At 44.5% G+C, this 18,335-nt stretch overlaps 1 protein-coding gene across 1 annotated transcript in view; it reads left to right on the top strand.

Annotated features, from left to right (window-relative positions):
• TEP1 (telomerase associated protein 1) overlaps window positions 1–18,335 on the top strand; it is a 61,078-nt gene that overhangs the window by 21,958 nt on the left and 20,785 nt on the right. The window contains exons 15-37 of the mRNA XM_044660097.1: window positions 504–651; window positions 3,105–3,263; window positions 3,521–3,601; window positions 4,173–4,303; window positions 6,823–6,882; window positions 7,494–7,652; window positions 8,093–8,269; window positions 8,967–9,087; window positions 9,637–9,761; window positions 10,047–10,160; window positions 10,277–10,394; window positions 10,608–10,802; window positions 10,936–11,111; window positions 11,372–11,525; window positions 11,653–11,832; window positions 13,793–13,885; window positions 14,147–14,279; window positions 14,628–14,778; window positions 15,221–15,354; window positions 15,604–15,692; window positions 15,918–16,032; window positions 16,504–16,744; window positions 18,038–18,161. Coding sequence (XP_044516032.1) covers window positions 504–651; window positions 3,105–3,263; window positions 3,521–3,601; window positions 4,173–4,303; window positions 6,823–6,882; window positions 7,494–7,652; window positions 8,093–8,269; window positions 8,967–9,087; window positions 9,637–9,761; window positions 10,047–10,160; window positions 10,277–10,394; window positions 10,608–10,802; window positions 10,936–11,111; window positions 11,372–11,525; window positions 11,653–11,832; window positions 13,793–13,885; window positions 14,147–14,279; window positions 14,628–14,778; window positions 15,221–15,354; window positions 15,604–15,692; window positions 15,918–16,032; window positions 16,504–16,744; window positions 18,038–18,161 — 3,178 coding nt within the window. The remainder of the gene's footprint in view (window positions 1–503; window positions 652–3,104; window positions 3,264–3,520; window positions 3,602–4,172; window positions 4,304–6,822; window positions 6,883–7,493; window positions 7,653–8,092; window positions 8,270–8,966; window positions 9,088–9,636; window positions 9,762–10,046; window positions 10,161–10,276; window positions 10,395–10,607; window positions 10,803–10,935; window positions 11,112–11,371; window positions 11,526–11,652; window positions 11,833–13,792; window positions 13,886–14,146; window positions 14,280–14,627; window positions 14,779–15,220; window positions 15,355–15,603; window positions 15,693–15,917; window positions 16,033–16,503; window positions 16,745–18,037; window positions 18,162–18,335) is intronic.

The raw sequence follows: 18,335 nt of genomic DNA on the forward strand, positions 1-18,335 counted from the left end.
GGTGAACTTGGAGTTATGAAGAGCTGAGTTTAAGCACTACTCAAAGCACTTACTGTGTGACTCTGGGCAACTTACTTACCCATTGTCTTTCTCAATTCCTTCATCTATAAAATGGAGATCACTTTACCAAGAAAATGCCAGATGGGTTTCACAAAGAGTTGCATGTGATTGAAATGACTGAACAACAAGAAATGGTATTTATCTTTTGGGTTGTTGGGAGGATCCAGTGAGAAAAAGTGTTTTGCAAACCTTAAAATGTTATGTAAATGCTGGCCATTATTATCATTCCTATCCAAGCAGAAAGTGTTTCCTCTTTCTTATCTATGATAGTAAGGCTGTGAGCCCAGGTCAGCACTCCCACCAGAGGGTGTTGTTGTACAGGTGAGGAATCAGAGGTGGAAGGGACTGTGTTCTCTTTGGAGGAACCTCCTAACCTCTTCAGAAAAGAAGAAAAAATTAACTTGGGGATATCTTTCTGGGATCTTTTTGTCCCTCTGCTATAGCCATTGGAAGCAAGACTGGGAGATGATAAAGCGCTACCAACAGGCCCTAGAGACAGCTATGAACCTCTCTGTGCAACACAACTTGCCCCCGCTGCCTGGCCGAACCCTAATTGTCTGTAGCCCGTATGAATCCCAAGATAAAAAAAAGGTAAAAAAAAAAAAAAAAAAAAAAAAAGGCAGGAGGTAGGGTGGGAGTGGGATATAATCTGACCATGCTAAAAGAAGTTGGGAAGTCAGAGGTGGTACTTCCTAGACCTGACTTGCTAACAAATGCCCCAGAAGCAGTCTGCTCCTTGTTCTCATGTTTTCCTAGGACTTCAAGTTCTGTTACTTGGCATGAGGCCTTATCCCCTACTGCTTACAGACAGGAAAGGTTTTTTTAAAAAAGGAAATAAATATATCATGTTTGTATATAAAAGTGTTTGGAATTTTCTACAACCAAAAGAGATGGGGAAGATATTTTCTCAGTTTTCTTTTAGGGGAGCCCATGTTTATTCTTTTATAATTTCCCAACATTTGTTTTCAGTTATTCTGTAGCAGTTCTTTCTGTTTTCATTTCTGTAGTTATATTAATTGTTTTTCTGGCTCTGCTTGCTTCACTGTGCATCAGTTATGTAAAACTGTATGTTTCTCTGGATTCATCATATTTCTCATTTCTAATGACAATGTAATGTTCCATTTGACTATGTATATGGCGTACGAATATGTCTCTTTTTTTATTTGAATGAATGAATGAAATTAAGTGGTTACTATAAAGCAGCAGACATAAAATTCAAAAGTAAGACAGTTCCTGGCTCTTGAATATTCCAAGAACAAGACACTTCATCTCAGCTTCAGGCATTGTATTTTCTCTGGCTTTCTCTCATGCCTGGAACACTTTCCTTCCTTATCTCTGCTTTATTGACTTCCTTTAAATCCCAATTAAAATTCCACTTATAAAAAAATAATTTTTAACATTCTTTTCTTTTCTATCAAGTTCCAAATTCTCTCTTTCTTTCCTACCCCTCTCCCAATCACTGAGAAGGCAAGCATTTATACATGTGAAATCATTAAAACATTTCTATATTAGCAAAATTTTTTATCATTGTTGATGTTGTTATTGTTATCATTGTTATTGCAGCTATCATTGATGTCAGTGTTATCATTATTATTTTTATTGGTGTTGCTGTTGCTGATGTTATTATATCATCATCATCATCATCATCATCATCGTTATTGTCATTGTTATTGTTTTCATTGCTGTTATTGCTGTAATCATCGTTGTTGTTATTATTATCATTGTTATTGTTTTGGTTTTGTTGTTGTTGTGTCAAGACAGAGGCAGTGGAAAGTAGAAGCAGTAGAAACATAATGTTGGAATTTATATTTCTAAATCCTTTTGGTCTCTATCATTTGGTATATTTGCCTGGTATATTTAAATTGTGTTTTCTGGAGAAATCATGCTCCGTAGCAAATCTGTATCCTTGTCTCAGCCTATCTTACCTTGGAGGTCTGATTTATTAGACCATCTATAATAAATAAAAGGGGGTCTGGCCAGAGTTATAAGCGTTTATTAATAGAGAGATTTCAGCCTTACTAATTTAATTTAAGATAAGGTCCCAGATTTCAGTCCAGCATGGTCACCTCCATACTGGCTGCTGCTTGCTAAGTGCCAGCCCAGGAAACCAGACTATTCAATTGTGGAAATTAAAAAAAATAGCCAGATTTTTTTAAAAGCAAGAAAAGTAAGGTGAGAAAATTATATTTCAGTTTGCACTCAGGGTTCATCAGTTCTCTCTCTAGAGAGAAATAGCAAGTTTTTATCTTTAGTCCTTTGAAACTATCATGGATCGTATTGATCTCAGTAGCCAAGTCTTTCATAGTTCATTATCATTACAATATTACAACAATCATTGTCCTTGCTCTTCTCACTTTACTTTGTATAGGCCTTGCCATGTTTTTCTAATACCACCTACCTTGTTATTTTTTTATATCACAAGAGTACTCGTTCACAATCATGGGCCACAACTCATCTAGCCATTCCCCAATTGATGAGTACTTTTTTGATTTCCACTTCTTTGCTACCACAAATAGAATCCCCGAGATGGGGTGGAGAGGAGTTGTGATGACTTTAGGCGAGTTGGGTTTATACTTGGGCTCTGGTGGTGCCCTTGTCCCAGGCAGCCACCATGCATACCACTCCCAGGCAAGCCTTGGTGCCCCTTCCTCCAGGCCCCCAAAGTTGCTCAGTGTTCTCTGATCTCCCGGGTCATGGAAGAGAAATGCTAGTGCTCAAGATTTTTTAAAGAATTTCTTTTGTCCTGATAGCTTTGGTAATTTCTCTTTTATTATATTTCTTAATCACTCCTAACTCCTCCCACTGCACCATCAAGCTGTCTCAGTTTCAACTACAAATATGTCTTGTGGATATCTTTAAATTTGTGCTGATTCTACTCTGTCAAAATGTATAACATTCTCTTTTTCCACTTTATCTCTTCTTCATCACTTCATAGATCTTCCTATGCTGCTTTGAATTCTTCTTAGTCATCATTATTAATGGTAGAAGTCTGTTTTGAAAGGAAGGAGTTAACTTTTTTTCTGTTTCTTTCTTCACTCACATAGAATCCCCTGACTCATGTGCTACTGTTGGTGGCGATGTTGATGGCCCGTGCTGAGCAAGCTGAGCTATTACTTTGTAGAAGGGGTACTTTGAAGAAAGCTGTGATTAATCCAGAGGAGGGCATTCTGAAGACTGCAACTGAGCTCGAGGCACAGATACAGGTGGGCCTGACTAGTCTGCTGGCTAGCATTTGTGGAGAGAGATGAAGGAGCAGTTAGGCTTGGCCTGGGCGAAGTCTAGCTAGATTGGTAGAGGAAGGACGAATTGAGGAAGTGTGCCTTGCAATAGTCTGAATAAGTGGGCATAAGGATAGACAGATGGATAGACCTGAAATAGCCCTAATGGGTAGCAATACCCAGAGGTTGCCTGAGTGACTCACCTGTTCATTCTTCTTTTCCTGGTACAAATATTGCTCCAGGACATGCATGTAGAGAGTTCAAAACCAGATCATCATCCATTTGTCACATACCTGCTGGACATGGTCATTAGGCGGGTGCCGGTAAGTCTAACTCAGAAAGTGAACTCTTTTCTCCATGCCCAAAATTTCTTGGCTCATTATTGATATCCCATTCTCTCAACCCTCATATTTTAACTTCAGCTCTTCCACATCTCACCTTTACCCTCAGATTTGTGCTGTCCTGCAGCGCTTCCTATATCAGCTCTTTCCTTATCTGACCCCTTTCCTTTATGTGCTCCTAAATAGGATGTCAGCTGTGTTGCCCTTTTTTTTAAAACTCTTACCTTATATAGCAATACCATGGATTGGTTTTAAGGCAGAGGAGCAATAAAGGTGAGGCATGGGGTTAAGTGACTGCCTAGGGTCACACAGTTAGGAATTATTGAGGGAACCTTTGAACACAGAACCTTCTGTCACTGGATCTGGCCCTATCCAGTGAATAGCTGTATTTATTCTTGAGTCAAAGAAGAACATCTGGATTTGTCTTCCCAGAAAAGTTTCCTCTGATCTTCAAGCTTTCTTCTTTACACTTTATCAATTCTCCCACATCCCTAACAAAAACTCTCAAACTTTTTCTCACTCCTAATATGTACTCCTAATACTTACTCTATAGATGGACACGGTCGTCTTTGTTGGTAACACCATGAAAGACTTTGAGCTCATGACTGCCAAGCAATTCTTCTGGCAGCGTGTGAATCCCAAATGCCTCTTTGTTGGAGTTGATCTAATGGGCTTGGATTCCTGGTAAGGTTGTCTATTTTTCCTCTTCACATCCTTCTTTCCCTAATCCCCTGATCCAAGGTGGAGACAATTTATTATTACTTGCCATAGCTCCCGCTATTCCCCAAACCTTGCTGTCTGCTTTAGTCTTTTCTTGTCTCTTTCCTCTAAAATCCAGTGACCTCATTCTTAACACCAAACTCTGTCTTCTATCATTGCCCCACCATACCTTTTAAAATATCTTTCCCCCCACTGGGGGCTGCCACTCAGTATTGGGCTATGCCATGGACCTAGATGACCTCAATCTCCCCTCGCACGTTCTAGGAAGACTCTTGAGGTGTTAGTGGCCTACACTTCTTTCCCTATCTAAATTAAAGCTCAGCACCTAATTATAGAGAAGTTGTGTCCTGGTGTACCAGAGCCTACCCTTCTCTGATTCTGCTAGCCTTCCCCACCACCTTGTACCTGAGGATTGGGTGTCTATACTGTAGCTACTACCCCAGGTTCCATGAGAAATACTGTGAGTCTCTGTACCTTGAACACTATGGCTCACAAAGGCCATATTGGTTCTTAAGTATTGACTCCAGTAGCATAGCAAGAACGGTAGTTATAAATCATTCCCACCCTGCCACTGGAGTACAAATATGCACCATGTCCATTGGAATAGTGGGCTCAAATTTAGAGCGATTATGGCACAAAGTAACTCATGGCTCTTGGCACTGTTGGGCTTGGAAGACCTCTTTTTCTGTATGTAGTCCTTACATAGCTTTCCCTAGGGGCAGTCTTTTTGATGGATTGTGCCATTGGGTTCCTGGGACTGTTTCTATTTGACACCTTGTAGCTGCTTTCTCCCTCGGGGAACAATCTGTGTCTATCTAAAGTGTGTGACTCCCCACAGAGTACATGTCTCCTACTGGTCCAGTAGCTCTGCTTCAAAGCATTATGGCTAGGGGCAGCTGGGTGGTGTATTGATGAGGCACCAGGGACGTTATTATTATTATTAAAATGTAACCTAAATGGTTTGTGGGTTCACACTGGGTTGAAGGCGAGATAAGACCAAGCAGGATGGGGAGACCAGGGTTTACTGCCAAGCTTTTAACTGACACAGGAATGGCAGTTGGCCCAACAGTCACTCAGCCACCCTAGGCCAGGGTCTATGGAACCAGCAGGCAAAGGTAAAAGTTTATACAGTTTAATTGAGGGAAATAATAATGAAGGATGGGAAGAAGGGATTCTACACTTAAAACCTAAGGGAAAACCACAGGGGCAGGGGAAGGACTTGACTACACTATTCTACTGACCTAAGCCAGGCAGGGCCCAAAGGAAGCAATACTGAAGTTACAGGGGAAGCTCCCCCAAACCTGGTTCCAGCCAAGTTTGGTCAGCTCAGCTAAAGGGCCTGAAGATGGCTTTCAGTTGGGGTCTCACAGTAAATCCAAGGATGGTCACAGGATGCCAAGAGCCAACTCCACCAGGTGATCCAAGGTACCCAGGTAGGGAGAGTGAGTTTGAAATGCTGTCCACCAGATCCCAAACCACTTCCCCACTTGGTGCAGCTCTGCAGGTCTGTTGTCCATTTGCTGAAAGCCTTCACCTCTCAGGATCCCAGGGAATCTGGATGCAGTTTTTCCCTAACTCTGAGATCTCCCAGGGTTAGCAACAGTTATGTCCCAACCACTAATGGAGTGTCTCTCAGAGCACAAGCCCCACTTCCTGCTCCTTCATTCCATCTTGGAATCCTCCAGCCCTTCCTGCTAGGTCCAACACTAATACTAAATTAATTGCTAAATAACCCTCACAACAGTGGCTCAGTGGATTTGAGAGCCAGGCCTAGAAACAGGAGGTCCTGGGTTCAAATCTGACCTCAGACACTTTCTAGTTTGTGACCCTGGGCAAGTCACTTAACCCCCATTGCCCAGCCCTTTACTGCTCTTCTGCCTTAGAATCAATACATAGTATTGATTTTAAGATGGAAGGTAGGGCTTTTTTAAAAAAAAGGTGTTATGGTCAGTGTGTAGAGAGAGAGGCCTGAAGAATTCTCTCCTTATCTTGGGGTTGAATCTACTCCTATCTTAGAAAGACTCTGAAATTCATCTAGAAGTTTAGCTATTTAAAGAGGCAAAGGGATAGCTAATTAGTTTGCTAAGCCAATCTCAGTGTTCTCTTTTTAGCCCACTCACAAAGATATACTCACCTAAGAAAAGGATGTCAGCATAGACACATCTGGTTTAGACATGATATAACCTCATTCTATGTGACTACATTCTGTACATCAGATGCACTTGGGGCAGGGAATCCCATGTCCCCTTACTCTGCTGTAATATTGTAGAAAGCACATTCAGAGTTCCATGAGACACCTACCAAAGAATAAATCCTCTTTGTAACAACCTTGATAGGTTCTCTACATTAAAGACCTGAGCTGATGAGAAACTCAATACCTCTGAAGGCAGGCAGCCTTTTCTAATTTTGGATAGTTTTTGCTCTTAACATTTTTTCCTTATTTGGGCCATATTATATTCATATCTCTCTTTTTCCTCTTCTAGTTCACTCAGTACAAACCCCAATGATGTCGTTCTCACAGGCTGCACCGATGGAATACTGAAGTGAGTCCTGGGTATTGGGATGGGGGAAAAGGGGCCAAGGGGTATTAGGAAGACTTTTGAGGTATTAGTGGCCTATACTTCTTTCCCTTTCAAATTAAAGCTCAGCTCCTACTTATAAACTCCATCACTTTCAGCTTTGTCTGAGCCTTTTTTTCAACCTCAGTTTTTTTTTGCCCATTTTCTTTCCTCTGAACTCCAAACACCACAACAACTCTTAAATCATTCTCTTCCACCACTGTCTTTACATCTTTATCAAATGTCCCTTCTTTAAGAGATGCTGTTTTGTACAGACCTGACCACCTACTCATATAACCTCAATTACTACTCTTTCCTATATCCACATTTGCCATTATCTGAAAAATGAGTCTGTTGATGACCATGAGAAGCAAAAAGGACTTACCCCCTAGCATTTTCTACTCCCTCTACTCTGATACCCCCACAGACTGAGCTCTTCTAAGCCAGGTCCAGTGGGTTATGTGGTTCATCTGCTAGGCAGGCCTCCTTAGATCCTTTATTGTTGCCAGTACCTAATCATTGGGAAATACATCTAATACTCTGATTCTCAAACATCAATCCCTTTGGCTATTGTTGATCTTATTGCTATATGTCAGGTTTATTTCAGAACGTGGGATGTCACGTCTTCTGGAACATGTGGGCCAAATGGATAAGATATTTAAGATTCCACCCCAGAGAGGGGAGGCACAGACCCCACCTGACAGGCCCCTTGAGGAGAGGGAGCCAAGCCCCCAGGCCCCTGCTCCCCAACATAGGTGAGTTGAGAGAACCAAGAGGGCAGATGGGCTCTGGTGCAAAAAGAGAACTTTGGAAGCAACACCTTTTCCTGTACACAGAGTCATGGCTCTTTGTTTCTGGGCAGGGGTGAATCCCTTCTATAAGGTTCAGAGGCAAGGTTCCTCTTGGGTCCCTTCCTTCTACCCATGCTCCAAATCTCTGCTTAGAGTTGTGTAAAATATAAAGAAAATAATAAATACTGGGAAAGACGGGCAAGGTTTCCAAAGCCAAGACTATGGACAAATGACCCTCAAAAGAACTGTTCTCTGGCTTCTTTGTACCCCTTACATATTTCTCTGGGTCCAAGGTCTGCTTCTGACCAAGGCTAGATGAGGGCCTTCGCTACACCTTTGGGATTCAGGGTGGGATGATTTCCAAGCCGAGCCAGGATGAGCCCAGTGACCTTCTCTTCTCCTAGCTGGCGCAGCGTCCGTATTTTCATCTCATCCACTTTCCGGGATATGCATGGGGAACGGGACCTGTTACTACGTTCAGTACTACCTGCCCTACAGGCCCGTGCAGCCCCCCACCACATCAGTGTGCGTGGCATTGACCTGCGCTGGGGAGTTACTGAGGAGGAGACCCGGAAAGATAGGTATGAGCAGTGGGATAAGGGAAGCGGGTGGGTCATGCAATCTTGGCTGCCAGAAGTACAGGGGCCCACATGAACCGGGATGGATGATTGAAAAAGGTGGGAGGTAAAGGGTCAGGGCAGGAGAGTTTTAGGGTATTTTGGAGTTGGTACATGTAGATAGGTGAGACAAAACAGGGTTGGGGTTTAAAGGGGAGCAGCTAGGTGGCTCAGTGGCCTGAGAATCAGGCCTAGAAATGGGAGGTCCTGGGTTCAAATCTAGCCTCAGACACTTCCTACATGTGTAACCCTGGGCAAGTCACTTAAACCCCCCCCCCCCATTGCTTACCCTATCTACTCCTTTGCCTTGAAATCAAGAGTATTAGAAGTGTGGGTGCTCTTTATCTATTCTTAACTAACTTCAGAGTTAGCTCACTCATTACCTCATTTTTGTCCTTCCTGTATCTGATGGTACTTGTATCGATTCTAAGACAGAAAAATAGCAAAGATTAGGCAGTCAGGACTAAGTGACATGTCCAAGGTCACACAACTGGGAAATGTCTGAAGCTGGATTTGAACCCAGGACCTCTGTACTTCCAGACCTGGCACTCTATCCACTGGGCTCCCTAGCTGTTTCTCATATCTACCAGTTAATAATCTTATTCCCATATAATAATTTCTTTCTCCTCCCCCTACTCCTCTCTTCCTTTTTTCTCTGCAGACAATTGGAGCTGTGCCTAGGGGAGGTGGAAAACTCACAACTCTTTGTGGGGATCCTGGGCTCCCGCTACGGCTATGTTCCACCCAACTACAACCTTCCTGACCATCCACACTTCCGCTGGGTGAGGCAGCTGGAGAGAGAGGAGGGCATGTGACAGGAACCAAGAATATGGGATCTGGGGCAGGGAAGAAGCATCCAGGTCTTGCTGGATTCAGAATTTCACAGATTGAGAGTTAGAAGGGACTCCATAGGTCCAACCCCCTCATTTTTACAGATGAGTTGGTTAAGTGACTTGCCTTAAGGTTACTCAGTAAGTAGAAAAGTCTGGACTTGAATCCAGATTTTTTAATCTTGAGACCTAGGACTCTGCCATTATGTGATGTTCCCTGTCTTGAGGATTTTGGGTAGATGATAAAGAGTTGAGATAGGATGAAGGGCATATTTGGGAAGGGAGAAGATGTTAAAATGAGGGTTTCCTCTTAAGCGCTATGTGCCAACTGGATGGACAAGGTTAGATCCAACAGGAAAGGGTCTATTGACTTTATTTCTTAACCTCTATAAAGGAAGATTATTAAAGGGATATGGGAGCCCCCTAGACCCTAGAATAGGCCTTGGAAAAGAGAGGAATCCATTGGCCCAGAAAAGAATTTTCTCTCCTTCCATCTCTCAGGCAAAAGATTATCCACCTGGCCGTTCTGTGACCGAGATGGAAGTGATGCAGTTCCTAAATCGAAGTTCCCACCAGCAAGGTGTCTCCCCAGCTCTAATCTACCTTAGAGACTCCAGTTTTCTCAGGTACCACATCTGCTGCCCACAGGACTCAACTTCACAGAAGCCTGCTTCTTGTTCTTTGGGTACTGCCCCCTCTCTCCCATCTAAGACTACCCCATAGCATTCCTGAATATGATGCTAGAAATAGGAAAAGAAGAACAGGGAAGGGCTTCTCTTTATAGGCTTAGGATAGCCTTGGATTAGTAGACAGCCTATTTCAAAGCCTGGTGGTGTTCTTTGGGATCTCTCTGATTAGAAGCTGGATTCTGGTCTTACAATTTGGAATGGGGAATGTCTCTGTTTGGCCAGCTCTGTGCCGGATGCCTGGAAAATTGACTTTTCCTCTGAGTCAGATGAGGCAGCAGAGCGAATCTCAGACCTGAAGAGCTACCTGGACAAACAGGAGGGGGTCACCTGCCACAGGTAAAATGGGAGAGATACTACCTCTTCTGGATTGGGAGTGGGGATTAGAGAAGACCTGCCACGTGGATGGTCTGGAGGTAGGATTGGGCTCTGAGTGGTGCTCCTTCTGCCCATAGGTACTCTTGTGCATGGGGTGGGGTAGCAGCAGGCCGGCCATATGTGAAGGGACTAGAAGAGTTTGGGCAGATGGTGTTACAGCACGTGTGGGAACTGCTCCAGAGACTCTATGTACAGGTCAGTGAGGTCTGGGAGGGCGCTGGTGGGGTGACACTCAGAAGACACTGTGGCAGTTGGGGCAAGGCAGCCATTGAGCCAATGCCAGGCTCCAGGGACAGAGGGCAGCCATGCCCTTCATCCTGAGAGTCTCATGGAGCAGATGCCAGGCTCCAGGGACGGAGGGCAGCCATGCCCTTCATCCTGAGAGTCTCTTCTCCATGTATCTCCTAGCCCGAGTCAAGTCTGGAAAAGATTGAATCTGCTCAGAACGATGACACTGTCCAGTCAGCCTTTCAGCAGCTACAGCATCCACCTAGTCCAGCTCGGCCCAGTCTCCTGAAGAATACTATCCAGCAGCTACAGCAGCGCAGTGGTAGTTTGTGTCTAGTGACTGGAGAACCTGGACAGGGCAAGACAGCCTTCCTGGTACAGACAGAATTGGTTTGGAATGATGGAAGAGTAGGAGGAGGGTGGTGGAGTTTGTTGGAGCAAGAGAATGGAAAGAAGCAAGAGGCTAAGGAAAAGTCATGGGTTACAGCTTCTCTCCTCCTTCCCACAGTCATCCCTAGTATCAGCCCTACAGGCTCCCTGTGGGGCCACCAGAAGCTCCCAAGTGTTCTTCCACTTTGCTGGAGCCCGTCCTGATCAGAGCTACATCCTCACCTTGCTTAGACGCCTCTGTGCTTACCTGCACCATCAGCTACAGTGTTCCAGACCCTTACCAACTACCTACCGGTGAGCATCCCCCTTAGAATTTCTCCATCCTCTGGACCATCACGTCATCAATTTAGGGAATATTAGAAGTCATTCAACTCCCTCATGATATAGATGAGGAAACTGAGGTCCCAAGATAAGACTCGTTCTTTATAACACAAATAGGAAGTGGCACCATTGAGGATTGAACCCCAGTCCAGAATTCTTTCCTTTTTGAGACTGCTGTCTCTGCCTGCTTGCTGCACTCAGGTATGCTGGACATGTCTTTTCTCTCCATGCAGGGGATTGGTGTGGGAGCTACATACCCTACTTCCCAAATCTGCTCAGACCCTACGCTCTGGCCAGACGCTGGTACTGGTCATTGATGGAGCAGACCAACTAGGGGATCAAAGCAGTCATCCGATCTCAGATTGGATTCCAAAGAGCCTGCCTCACGTATGTGCTGGGAGATAGAGAAGTTAGCAGATGAAATAAGGAGGGGAATTTGGGGGTGACTTTGAGTGGCTATGGGGTGCAAGGACTGTCTAGCACCTCTATTTCTTTCTTCTCTCATCTCCCAAAGAGAGTCCACCTTGTGATGAGTGTGTCAGCAAGCACAGGCTTAGCAGATATCCTTCAATGTCGCCGAGATGCTCAGGTAGTGGCACTAAGATCCCTGGAACCAACTGCCCGAGCCCAATTGGTGAGACAGGAGCTGGCCCTGTATGGAAAGCGGCTGGAGGAGACACCCTTCAACAATCAGGTTGGGAGTAGGGAACCCTTGGAATGATGGGATGAGTACAGAGGGAGCCTAAGGACCAGTATAAGAGTGATCAGTGAATATAATGATTGACCTGGAGGACCAGAACTATCATGCCTTTTTCTTAGTAGTGCAGGCCTGGAAAGAGGTTATTTTCAGTTAGGTTGAAGTAATTTAAAAAGGGGACAGTTAGATGGCTCAGTGGATGGACAGCCAAGCCTAGCAATGAGAGGTCCTGGGTTCAAATGTGGCCTCAGACACTTCCTAGCTGTGTCATCCTAGGCAAGTCACTTAATTTCAATTGTCTAACCCTTAATGCTCTTATATCTTGGAACCAATACTTGATATTGGTTCTAAGACAGAAGATAAGAGTTAAAAAATATATTTAAAAAAGGAAATTGAACATATTTCCCTGACCATATTATTGTCTAATAGCAATTAGTCTCAAAATAAATAATTTTGTGATAAACTAATCACCATATCCCAGAGAAGAAAGAAAAGGAGAGTAAACAGAATTTATATTCCCAAATGGGATTTGTGATATTCTTTATAGCTAGCAGAAGTCTTGGAAGATGTGTTGACAGGCTCAGACTACTGTGATTCTTCTGGTTCTCTCTTTTGGAGAGCCCAGAGGCCTACTGACTCTAATCAGCCTAGTGAGAGTAGAGGCCCCCAAGTTGCTCATTTGAGTTGTAGCACCAAAGATGAATCTTCAGCTTTCCCTTTTTGTACTCAAAGGATTCCATCTGTGATGTTTCAGTTTTCAAGTTTCTAGGGATTGGATTGGAGGGCCCATCTTTCGTAATGCTATTCAGGATGTAGAAGTTTGTTATTTTAGAGGAACTAGAGTGCTACAAAAGAAACTGCTTCATTAGTAACAGCATTACTGTATTTTGGGGAAACATCAGTTTCAGAGCATAAACAAAAAAATAGTGGCAAGCAAAAATTTTCATGGTTAAGCAGGAGAATAAACCATTAGTATGAACTCCTAGCACATTATCTTAATGCGTTTTCTTTGTTGCTAAATAGCTTTGATGGCTACCAAGGGAAATAGTCCTGAGGCATGTACTTTGGTGAAAGACAGTTGATCAACAAGTATTAATTAAGTACCTACTATGTGCTGGACACTCAATCATTAAGTCTTTATTAAGTACCTGCTATGTGCCAAGCACTCAATCAACAAACATTTATTAAACACTTGCTATGTGCCAAGCTCGATACAAAGCACTGGGGTTACAAAGAAAGGCAGAAGACAGTCCTTACTCTCAAGGAGCTTATAGAATTACAGGGAGCATGGCTTGCAAACAGCTATGTATCAGCAAGCACTAGATAAGTTGAAGATAATCAGTGGAAGAAAGGCAGCAGCATTAACAGGGATCAGAAAAGATGTTTTACAGAAATGGAATTTTAGCTGGGCCTTGAAGGAAGCCAGAAAAGTAAGGAACTACAGCTTTTCCTTGATACATTTTCTAGTAAGCAATGTCAATTCATTCAAAAGGATAACATTTACAGTTCTAGAAATTCTCACTAACAAACTTAAGAGAAAAGAGGATAGTAATGACATTAGAAAGGACAGCATATATTGCAACAATCATAGTCAAACTGACCCTAATGCAAGGATAAAAATGCTACTTTGGCTCAGTGGCTTTGTCTTGGGTTACCCAGTGGTGATAGAAATCCTGTTATGTTCTTCTTTGAGCAATTCCAGTGCTGAGAAGGGACTCTTAAGTCTTTAGCTATTATGCTCCCGATGCCCAGCACAAGAAGCTTTTGGGCAGTAGGGAAGGTGTGTGGCAGTGAGACGGTCCTGTGCTTTAGGAGTTGAAGGAGAGAGCTGCTTCTTTGCTGTGTGGGTGGGTCAGAGTTGTGGTGGAAGGGATGTGGGAAGAGCAGAGTTTAGAGATGACCAGGAAGAGAGGTCTTTGGTTTGGCTTCATCATCACCATCACCCACTTCTCTCCAGATGCGACTGTTACTGGTAAAGCGAGGGGCCGCTCTGCCTCTTTACTTGCGCCTGGCCACTGATCACCTTCGTCTCTTCACACTGTTTGAGCAGGTCAGGTGTTTTCCATTTCCATAGCCATTGCTTTCTCTTCCCTCTGCAACCAATGATCCACTCTCATTTTCTGGCTTGATTCCCTCATTCATGTACCCTATTTCCTTAACCTGTCTCTTAGCCTCTACTCTCATCCCCCATTCTTTCTCCTATGTCCCCATCCCCCTCTCTACTTCCCATGTCCACTCCTCACTCCTGTCCTTCTCAAATCACATATATCAAATGAATAACCATCTTCTGATCCCTGGGCTCTTTTCCTAGATGTCTGAGCAACTTTGGACATTACCAGCCACTGTGCCCCTACTACTACAACACATGTTGGGTGTCCTGGAACAGGAGCATGAGCCAGACATTTTGCCTCTTGCCTTAGCTGCCCTCCATGTCACACGCAGCGGTCAGTCCTGAGGGGCCAGATGAATGAGGAGGCGCTTGGGACAAGGGTGGTATGGGGATGAGCCTGTGGCTGTGCTAGGACCTGTGAGAGAAATGCTAAGAATTAATAGTGTAGTTGGGGTGATGGGGAGGAGCACGGCCAGAATGAAATTTGAAACTGTAACATGTTACAAAACGGGAGTAATCTCTTTGGGCATTTGGGGAGGGTTCTCTTTGTAGAAGAGATTTGATTGGGTAAGAAATTTGAGACACTGAAGGACTTGGTAATAGAAGAATGGGGGGTACCTTGTATGGGATTAGTAAAGGAGGTACCTTGGGGGCAAGAGGTTCAAGGTTACCTGGATTGTAGGTCTAACTGTGGACCAGCTTCATGGAGTGATAAGTACGTGGCGAGCACTATCCTCGGAGACTATAGATTGGGCAGAAGCTTTGGCTGCAAGAAACAAAGGAGACCCTTATCCTCTGGGTCCCTTTACCTACCTCGTCCAGAGTCTGCGCAGGTAATGGATGCTCCGAATCAGTGATTCCCAAAGTGGGTGCCACCACCCCCTGGTGGGTGCTGCAGCGATCCAGAGGGGCAGTGGTGGCCACAGGTGCATTTGGGGGCAGTGAATAACTGTAAGGGGGCGGTGATAGTATGTGACAGGGGGCGCTAAGTAATATTTTTTCTGGAAAGGGGGTGGTAAGCCAAAAAAGTTTGGGAACCACTGTTCCAAATGGACAATCAGACCATGCCTACTGCTCTGGGTATCACATGCTCCTCATCCCATCTAAGAGCTTCCTTGCAGATCACTCTATCTCCAGTTCTGAACCCTCGATTCCAGGACAGAGTGAAACTCAATTTTATATAAGGTCCCCTACAGTGTGAGGTGGTGCAGGTGGTTCCTTTGGCTTTGTCAAAATCTTCACTATTTTTCTACCTCTATTCCTTGCTATGGCCAGATTGTTGGGAGAGGGGTCCCTGGAACTTCCTGGAGCCCGGCTGCGCCTCCCTCCTGGGCCCCTAAGCTCAGCAGTTGAGCTTCGCTATAGGAAGAGACCTGGACTGAAGACCAAAGCACATGTCCTCATTGCAGGTGATCAGAATGGAGCAATCAGAGCTGGGAAAATCATATACCCCATGCGGCCTCAGATCAAATCCCTCTTTCTAGGATCTGAATGAGTAGACAGATTTCTCAGGTCCCAAAGGAAATTGTCCAGAGGTTGCTAAGGAGGAGCTCCATGTTTAGCGAGATGAGAAACAATGCAAGGCACTGGTTTCCAGTACCTGTCCTATATCTTAATTCCTTGGATGTTCCCACCATGCACTCCCATTCCCCCTACAGTTCAGCTCTGGAAAATGTGTGATCCTGAAGCCTTGGGTACCTTCCATAACTGTCGCCCTGAGGCCCTGAATGACCTGCCCTACCACCTGGTAAGTCATTCCCCTCACCCCACTATAAACCTCTACCCCTTCTTTGATTCCCTAGGATCCTCTCAAACCCCTCAACTCCCTACTCACTTCACTTCTCTTCCTTGTACTACCCTATGGTTTACCATTCTGATCACTTTTTCCTGGGTCAGGGTCTCAGCTGAGTAAATGTTGCTCTTCTTTATCTGCTATGTATATCTAACCTTGATCTTGCTTGGCACTCCTCAGGTACAGAGTGGGAACCATTCCCTGCTTGCTTCCCTGCTTACCAACCTCAATGTTATGGCTACCTACCTAGAATTGGGCTTGCTCTCCCAACTGCAAGAGGCCCATGCCCTATATGGTAAGTTAAGGGTAGCTTCTTTCTATAAAAGGGCCCAAGATCTGGACCTAGGGACCATGGGAAAAAGCAAGATCTTCCATCTTCTCTCTCCCACCTCAAAAGAGCCATTTAAGATAGTGAGATCCTTGAGGAAAGGGACTGGGTTTTTTTGGTCTCTTTTTATCCCTAGTGCTTAACACAGTGCCTGACACCTAGTAGATGCTTAACAAATGTTTGATTCATTGATTGTTGGATTGAGGAGGGCGTCTGGTCTTGAAGATACTCCTGGGAAGGATAGATAGGGTTTATTTTCTACAGATAAAACTCAGCACCACAAAGAAGTCTTCTCCAGAGGATTGACCCCTGTTTCCTTTTTGATATAGTTTGTTGTCTAGGCCTGCTGCTCTTTTCTTTTGGTTCTGGATATAGTGGGGTGAGGAAGTGACTATCCAATGGATACTTGTTCCCTTGACTTTCCTTTCCCTTGGATAGCATCTTCAATCCCCACGAGTGAGCCAGTATCTTCTGGGACAGATGTTGTTGCATTCTACACGTTCCTGAAGCAGCAATCCAGGCTTCTCACCCAGTACCCAGCACTACTGGCCCAGCAGGCAATCAACCAGCCTTCTAATTCGCCTATCTGCCAGCAAGTTCCAAAGCTGGCCCAGCGATGGTCCTCCCAGCCCATCTTGCGCTGGCTTAATAAACCCCAAACCATAGGATCTCAACAAAGGTATCACTCCTACTCTTCCATGAGTCTCTGCTGGGCCAGTTTTATCCAAGTAGCAGGCCTGGAAGGGTGAGGGCAGACCAGAGGTAGGGGTAGCCTTGGCAGAAGATCAGGGGTATATGAAGGCTTGAGTCCTGGATGGGACAGAACTGAAATAATTGGTCATAGAGTTTATGATGAAGAAGGAACCCAGGATAGCCAGCACATGATTCAGTATGGATCAAATAGGAGAGGTAGAGAATGGAGAATAGATTCATTGAAAGAAATGGCGAATGAAGCAGTCATGCTTGGAGATACCTGAGAACTGCAAGAGTGCCTCAAATAATGAAATACAGGGTATGGTCATGTTGGTGGCTAATGGATTTGGAACAAACATGGGCTTCCATTGAGGAGGACAGCCAGCTTCCTGAGGACAGGGATACAAAGGAAGGCAAACAGTTGTCCTCCCTCTCCTTACTTTTCCAAGGAACTCCCATCCTAACAGAAGCAACAACATTTAAATCAATAGATACATACAAGAAACCTCACATTGATAAAGGGTTTTATATTTTTTATCTTATTTGAGCTTCACAACAAATCTGAGCTAGGCTAATGTCTATTTTTCAGGGGATTGAGTGAAGTTAATTAAGAAAGGCAAAGAACCTAGAAGTGAGAGTGTCAAATGACATCAATGTGGATGCTCCCATTATAGAGGATATATTGGAGAGGGAGGACTTGAGGCAGGGCCTGAGTCTTTTAAGATGGTAGGAATGGATGGGTGATTTGGTGAGGGAGGCACAGAGAGAGACAATGGTGGCTGTGATTTTAAAAGGGGGGTGGCACAGCCAAAGGCCTCAGAATTCAACTGATGATTCATGGAGAGAGAGGCAATGGTAGAAGGAAGGTAGGGAAGGCCCCTTCCTCACCCACTGGGGAAGTGGGTAGAATGGGAAAAGGAGAGTGACAGGGGTCTTGAGAGTCACGCAGTAGATGGAAGAGGAGGAATAACTGAGATACATATGAGAGATGGGAAAAGAGGGTACTCTGGACTGACAAATTTATGTGATAGATGACAGACAAACCCTAATCTCTGAGGAGAGACAGATGTATTAATTTCCATATCTGTATACCTGTATATTCTGACACACATTCTGCTCATTCTCCCTCCCCTTCCCCATCTCTGCCTCCCCATTCTCTCTCATTCCCTTCTTAAATCTCCCCCTTCCTTTCCTCCCTCCCTCCCTTCCTTCTTTTCTCCTTTTCTCCTCTTCCCTCCCCCTCTTTCTCTTCTCCTCTTCTCTCACACTTCCTTTGTAGTTCCAGCCTGTCTCTGGTACCTCCCTCGATGCCTACAGCTGTGAGTCTTTCCCCCAACGGACAGCGGGCAGTTGTGGCTACTGCCAGTGGGATTGTTCATCTGCTGGACACATGTACTTGGCAGGTAGGAGGACCATGAGAGGAAGAAGTTAGAAACTGGAGGAATAGCAAGAGTCCTTCAGGATGATGGCCTCACAGGCTACCTGTATGGACCATGGACCAAATGACAACCAAATTCATCCCTAGAATCGAGGGGATGAAGGGCTTTTAAAAATAATTCATTAGTCAGTGAAAGTGA

Source organism: Gracilinanus agilis, chromosome 2, assembly GCF_016433145.1.
Source record: "Gracilinanus agilis isolate LMUSP501 chromosome 2, AgileGrace, whole genome shotgun sequence".
NCBI lineage: Eukaryota > Metazoa > Chordata > Mammalia > Didelphimorphia > Didelphidae > Gracilinanus > Gracilinanus agilis.